Source organism: Penaeus vannamei, chromosome 8, assembly GCF_042767895.1.
Source record: "Penaeus vannamei isolate JL-2024 chromosome 8, ASM4276789v1, whole genome shotgun sequence".
In the NCBI taxonomy this organism is placed as follows: domain Eukaryota; kingdom Metazoa; phylum Arthropoda; class Malacostraca; order Decapoda; family Penaeidae; genus Penaeus; species Penaeus vannamei.
The window spans coordinates 32077163-32084662 of record NC_091556.1 but is presented as its reverse complement, the minus strand read 5'-3'; the positions used below and the strand labels follow the sequence as shown (position 1 = coordinate 32084662).

The following is a 7500-nucleotide window of genomic DNA, read 5'->3' as shown; positions in this document are numbered from 1 at the left end:
GGCTTCCAAAACCATTAAGAGATGGGGTACTTAGACTCTGAATGTTTAATGGTGAAGCAGTCTGGACTGGAGACTGGTTCCTGAGAGACACAAATTGCTTGTTGTTGTTACCAAACGATCCACTGAACACTAGGGGTGACGATTGTCGAAGACCGTCTCCAACGCCACCAAAAAGTGGCTGTGGAGTTGTTTCCCTGTTATCAGAAGGGACGAGGTAGCTGTTAGAGTTTCCCAAATTAATAGGAACGCCCATGAGTGCGGGATTGCCGACACCTCCAATGATATCAATCTGTGGTTCCTGCGTTTGGGCACGAGTGGAAGGATTAACGAGACTCTGAATACTGAATGCCATATTTTCACCCTGTCTATTAACAGGACCGTTTCTTCTCGGAGCTTGAGTCGCTGCTGTCCACAAAGATGCGTCTGGAACTGGTCTTGGTGTCCTCGCTGAGGGTTGTTCTAGTTGCTGAGGGCCCTGGTAATTCTGTGCCCCGAGTCGAGCCTGGATCTGCTTGTTAATCCTATCTTTAAGCTGCTCGGACTCTTTGGGAGGAGGTTCCCTCGAGAAAGTTTTTTGTGGGGTAGTGATAGAGGAATAGAATTGAATTGCAGGTTCTTGCAGGGGTTGTAGAGGTCCGGGACTCAGTGTCTCTGGTTTCGGCCTCAGTGTCTCAGGAATCCTTCCACGGTGCCGTAGAGAAGAGCCTAGAGGCCTGTTCGTGCGAGCGGACAGACGCTCAAGACCGCGGTAGACTCCACCCGGGCGGGGCTCAGCAACATCTGCAAATATCGTAGACATCCTTTGTAACACTGAATAAAAAGTAACACCAACAACTGTACTTTAACTTAGAGAAGGATGCATTTAATCATAAAAGAAGGATACCTGTGTGCTGATCCTTTTCTTCCAATGAGACTTCGGCAGCTGAGGTCGCGGCTGAGAAGGCGAAGACCAGCAACACAATCCGCTTCAGCGAGGAGAAACGACGTCTACTTCCTCCTCGAGTTGCCATCCTGGAATGAGAAAATTTGAAGACGGAGATTAAGTCCTCTAGGATTTTAAAAATAAAATGAATACTAACATTTAATGATAATAAACAAATAAAGCACTGAGATTGACAGTTACGTCAGATCTTATGGAATTTTAAAGATGATGAATTCAAAATGAAAATTAAGCTATAAATTGAACTGGAAAACTTAAGACAGGTTAAGGTAAGGATTCGGACAGACTAGGACATTCATCCGTTAATGAGAAAACGGACAAATATTTAGGTTGTTAAAAAGTGGACTAATATATTTTTGAAGACCAGACGAATTACAGAAAACCTCAAACCCGCTATCACATTTCAGAAACAAGTGATTGCAATAATTACAGTAACCATAATTACAGTAGCCGAATAACTGTTTACATAATTCAGACCACTGAAACCGACTGCTGCTTCCTGTAGATACTGTCGGAACTAACTACCTACTACCTAGTTATCGACATTTTTTTCCTCGTAAAATTGCAAAGCAGAGAAATGTATATGTAGCTCTGCCCCCCCCCCCCTACCCCACCCCAGAAATTCATCAAGTGACCTTTCCTGAAAATTTCGAGATGTTCAGTAAATAAATATGACTTTTAACTGAAGGATAAGTTAAAGGGCAAAATAATATTTAATAGTGATATTCAAAGAAATAAAAAAGAAAGAGAAACAATGAAATCAAGAATAATTTTTTTTGTCATTTTCAAGCAATTTGTTAGTGAATGTTTCTAAAATCAACAACAATTGCATACGATTAGTATTTATACGATCTGTATTATTTATACGATCTGTATTATTAATCAATACAGATCGTATAATCATTATCCTGAAAATTATACTAATGATAGTTGAACTTGTAAAGATTATTTTATCATGATTAAAAAAGTTACAAATGGCAAAGAATCATAATGATGGCAAGAAGGATAATTAAACCAATGTTGAAGTTCTTGCTAATAATGATTATGATTACCACCATCATTATCATCTTCCTATTCTTTGCTATCATTATTATTATCGTTGTTGTTATACTTGTCATTATGACCATTTTCATTATGATTATTTTTATTAATATAATTTTTATTATTGGTGTTGTTCTTTTTCTTCCTCTTGTTATCATTGTTATTATCTTATCGTTAATATTATTGTTATTATTGTTATTACTACTACTACTACTATCATAATTATCTTTATTATCACTATTATTCTTCTGAATGTTACTTATATCATAATCAGTAGTAGTAGCAGAAGCAGTAGTGGTAAAAGTAGTAGTAGTATCACCAATATTATCATGATAGTTGTAATTATCATTATGATGATAATTATGATAACGGTATTAATAGTGATAATTAGAATAATGATAGTGAAGATTTTGATAATCATAAAGGTCAGGATGATGATGGTGATAATAATAATGATAACAGTAATAATATTGACAATTATGACAAAAGTAATGTTAATATAATAACAATAACAGCAGTAGCAACAAAAACAACAATGGAAAGAATAATAGTGATAATTTTAATGATAATGACAATAATAATAATGGTAAGAATGATGATAATGACAATAACAATGATAATAATAATAACAATAATGATGATAACGGAAATGATAAAAGATATAATTATAGTGATAAGAATAATAATGAAAATGATAATGATAATAATAATAATAATTTTGAGAATGATGATAACAATGAAATTAATACCAATGATGATAATGCTAATGTTAATTATAATAGTAATAATAGTGATACTAATTAAAACGGTAGTAATGATGATCATGTTGAAGATAATAGTAATAATATCATTGATAATAATGACGATAATAATAGTAATAACAGTTATAATGATAATGATGTTGAAATAATAATGATAATGATAATAATAATACTAAAGATGATGATAACAATAACGATAATAATAAGAATAACAGTATTGATAATACTAACAATGATAAGAATAATAACGATAATGGTGATAATTATAGTAATAATGATAATGGTAACAATGATGATGATGATAACAATAATAGCAACAGAAATAATGATAATGATAATAACAATAATAATAATGTCAATAAAAATATGATAAAAATGTTTACAAAAATAATGATGATAGAAATAATGATAATGATAGTAATAATAATGATAATGACAAAAATGATAATATTAACTACAATCATATGAAGAATGATAATGATAATAAAAATAATAATAATAACTGACGAAAATAATAACTAATAATAACAATAATAATAATGTTTATAGTAATAATAACGATCATAACAATATAAAATAATAATAATGATGATGATAATAATGATAATAACAGTAATAATAAAACGGTGATGATGATGGAAACGATGATAATAATAACAATGAAAATGATTATAATAACGATAATAAAAAAATATCGGTTATGATAACAGTAATAACAATAATATAACAATAATAATGATGATAACTATAATAGTGATAACAAAACTAACAATAATAATATTGATGATAATAATGAAAATATATAAGAATAAAAGCGATCATAATTATCATAGCAATGATAACCGAAATAATAAAAAGCAATTGTAATCATTACTATTACCATGATCATAACACTGATAGCAGAAATCATGAAAAAGCATTATCAATATCATCACCATCATAACTATCATTTGTAATAGCAGTAGTAATGATAGTAAAGGGTAAAATATTTAATGATGGTAATGATGACATTGATGATAAGGTTAATGATAACAATGACGGTGAAGATGATGGTAATAAGTATGGTAATGTTAATATAAAGAGTAATAACGATGGCGATGATGATTATTATGACTATGGACATTAACTAAAAATAATACTGACACTATTACCACTACCATTAACATTAATAATGATGATACTACTAATTATAATGTATATTGGGGATAGCAATAATAGAACATATTAGTACTTGGAAATAATGATTTGGGTAACAATATCATCAAACAAAATATTATTAATCATTATGGTAAAAAAGAGAAATAAAGATTGAAAAACGATTGTGATGAATAAGGGAACGGCCAGAACCGTTAAAATTGTTGTAACGAAAATAACCGTCATTATCATGCTAAAATGATAGCAACATTAACAAGGATTATAATAATGTTAGTAATAATGATAATATTATTAATGATTATGATTATCATAATAATAATCAATAAAACTAATACTAAAGAAATAATAATATAGATAATAATGAGAATAATAATAGAAACAACAACAACAATAATGATGATGATAATGAATAATAATAATAATCATAATAATAATGAATAATGATAATAATAATAATAACAATGATAATGAATAATAATAATAATAATATTGATAAAAAATAATAATAACAATAATAACATTATTAATAATGAATTGTGGAAATAATTATGATAACCTTTACCATTATCGTGTGGTTGTGATACTAAGAATAGCGACAAAACGAGAAAAGCGACTTTGGATTAATACTGATAATAATACTAATAATGATGATAGCGACACAAGGAAAGTGATAACAAGTGTTGTATAAAATAAACTAATAAATGTATAGGTAAATAGATATGAAAATTGATAAATGGTGGAGGTGATGATGATGATAATGATGATGATGATGATAATGATAATAATAATAATAGTATTAATAATAACGATAACATGAATAACTAATAATGTTACCAGTAACAACACCAATAATGATAATGATAATAATGAAAAATTGTAATAATTATAACGAATAATAATATCAATAACAATAACAAAGTAATGCCAACAAAACCAACAATGGTAGTAGTAGTAGTAATTAGAATAATAACAAAAAATGATAGTGATAACAATATCAATGATAATGTAACAACAATTATGAGAGTTCTTATAACTATCTAACCTTGAAAAAATATGGTCCTGTCGAAAGGAACAAAAGCAAAACCCAACAAACATATAATCACTGCAACATTGCCTTTATAAACTCACCTGACTGCTTTAGTCTTTACTCCTTTCTCGTTCTTGAGAGTCACTCTACTCCTTTCCACTTACTAATATTTCTATTAATTCACGACACGTAGAAAACATTAAAAAAAATCACACTAGATGAATATTCAACAAATCTCAGTTCGTGTTCCGAAGCACTTCTTTATCACAACACAACGCTTCACGAGCTACGGTATGGTTTAACCCATTCACGTCGCGGCCCCGTTGTGCTCGTGCATGGAATCGACGTCGCCCCACCATGAAGCGCCAGGCAGGACTGACCCTCCAACGGTAGGAACGGAAGACGCCCCTGCGGCAGTCCTGCGAAGTGAAATCAAGGTTGCCGACCCACTCCTGTCGGCGCTCCCGCTTCAAGCTCGCCTCCCATACAGATCCCTCCTCGCTTCCTATACAGACCCACCCCCGCCTCCTATACAGACCCACCCCGCCTCCTATACAGATCCACAAGCACTTCCTATAAGACCCACCCCCGCCTCCTATACAGACCCGCCCCCGCGTTGTCCATAGGTGGAAAATGATTTTGTCATACAGATGTACTGATTGCGGAATACTGTTTCGTTGTTTTTCTTTTTAACTTCACTACTGTTGTTGGTGTTTTCCTGTTATTTCTGTGGTTGTTATTGGTCGTATTATCATTGTCATTATTTGTACTAATATTAATATCAATAGCATTACTATTGTTATCAATACCATCAGTATTGTTGTTATTATTATTACTGTCAATGTAATCATGATAATTATCTTTTTATCACCACTGTAATTATCTATCATTATATCCATCACCCTCATGATAATTTTTATCATTACAATCATTGTTGTTATAGTAATCCTTCGAACTATCAACATTATTGACTATGTGTATCACCATAATATTTTCATTATTAACACCATTATAATTGATTGCTACAGTCTTATCATTATTATCATTAATATTATCAGCATATTTATTACAATTGTTGTTATAGCTATAATTTCTATTAATATTGCACTGTTATTATTACCGCTAATACAACGACTGGTATTACATTTTCGTTTATTATATCATTATAATTACCATTATTGTCATTATAATCATCATAGTTATCATTATCATTATTTTTATCATTATCATCACCATTGCCATTATCATCATCGTCATCATTTTTATCAATATTATCATTATTATTGTTGTTATTGCTATTACAGCTATTACCATTGTTAACATCATTTACCATCATCATATTGACATGAAAATCATCATTGCGGTCATCATTATCATTATCTACATTAACTTCATAACTGCTATCATCTTCATCACCATCACCATATTATCATCATAACCCGCACCACCAACATATTATCATTATCGATCATCATAAATTCCATCATTATCAAAAATGTCAAGTTACACAAGGTAGGCCATATTACGTCGTCTTTCCCGTTGATTCCACGGCCCCTTAATCCAACGACCATAAAAAAAATAAACACGTGGGTTGCTAGGCCTCTTTCTTTTACCACTTAACACCATTCCTATACTTTCTAATCACACATCAGTCTCCCATTCTGAACGTGTGTGGGAACAGTGGGTGCAGCTCTGTGGGTTTCTTTTTCACTGACTCGGTTTTCCATACTTACATAATTCACGTGCACATACACACGCACACATTCACATACACAAACACCTATACACACAGTGGCACAAACACACGCTAACGTAACCATAGATAGACAGACAAACACCGGTGGACAGAAAGAGATAGTTAAATAGATAATCTAAACTGTTTAACGATATTCTAGAAATTCAAGGTCATCCATATCGCATAAACTGCTCTTGTTGCATCAGATGACGTGGCTGAAATGGTGCGCTGGGATCTTCACATTAGCAGTGCTATCATGATGATTTCTATAAACAACTTTATTTACCGTTTGTAAACATGGCTTAAGCGTAAACAAATATGTTCGCATATTTGTTTTTCGTTACATATATGCAGTTAAATATACAGTACGTATATATGAAACACACACACACACACACACACACACACACACACACACACACACACACACACACACACACACACACACACACACACACACACACACACACACACACAAGCAGACACACACACACATATATATACATATGCATACATATATATATATATATATATATATATATATATATATATATATACTTACATACATACGTATACAGATGTATGGAAATCTATCTATCTATCTATCTATCTATCTATCTATATTCACAAATTTATATGTGAATATATATTTATTTCATCTGTGTATGCGTGTGTATATATATATATATATATATATATATATATATATATATATATATATATATATATATATAAATATGTATGTATGTATGTATATGTATGTATATATGTTTATATTTATAATATGTATACATATATATACACACATATCTAGGCACACACATGTATATATATATATATA

The 7500-nt window shown here is 30.9% G+C and overlaps 1 protein-coding gene across 1 annotated transcript in view; it reads right to left on the bottom strand.

The window, feature by feature from the left end:
• Positions 1 to 6651, bottom strand: part of LOC113812304 (uncharacterized) — an 8815-nt gene extending 2164 nt beyond the window's left edge. Inside the window, exons 1-3 of the mRNA XM_070124093.1 lie at positions 6572 to 6651; positions 884 to 1011; positions 1 to 780 (exon numbers count right to left, since the gene is read on the bottom strand). The exon at positions 1 to 780 is cut by the window's left edge and continues 2164 nt beyond it. Of these exons, the coding sequence (XP_069980194.1) occupies positions 1 to 780; positions 884 to 1011; positions 6572 to 6651 (988 nt within the window). The remainder of the gene's footprint in view (positions 781 to 883; positions 1012 to 6571) is intronic.
• Positions 6652 to 7500: the final 849 nt, after the last annotated feature.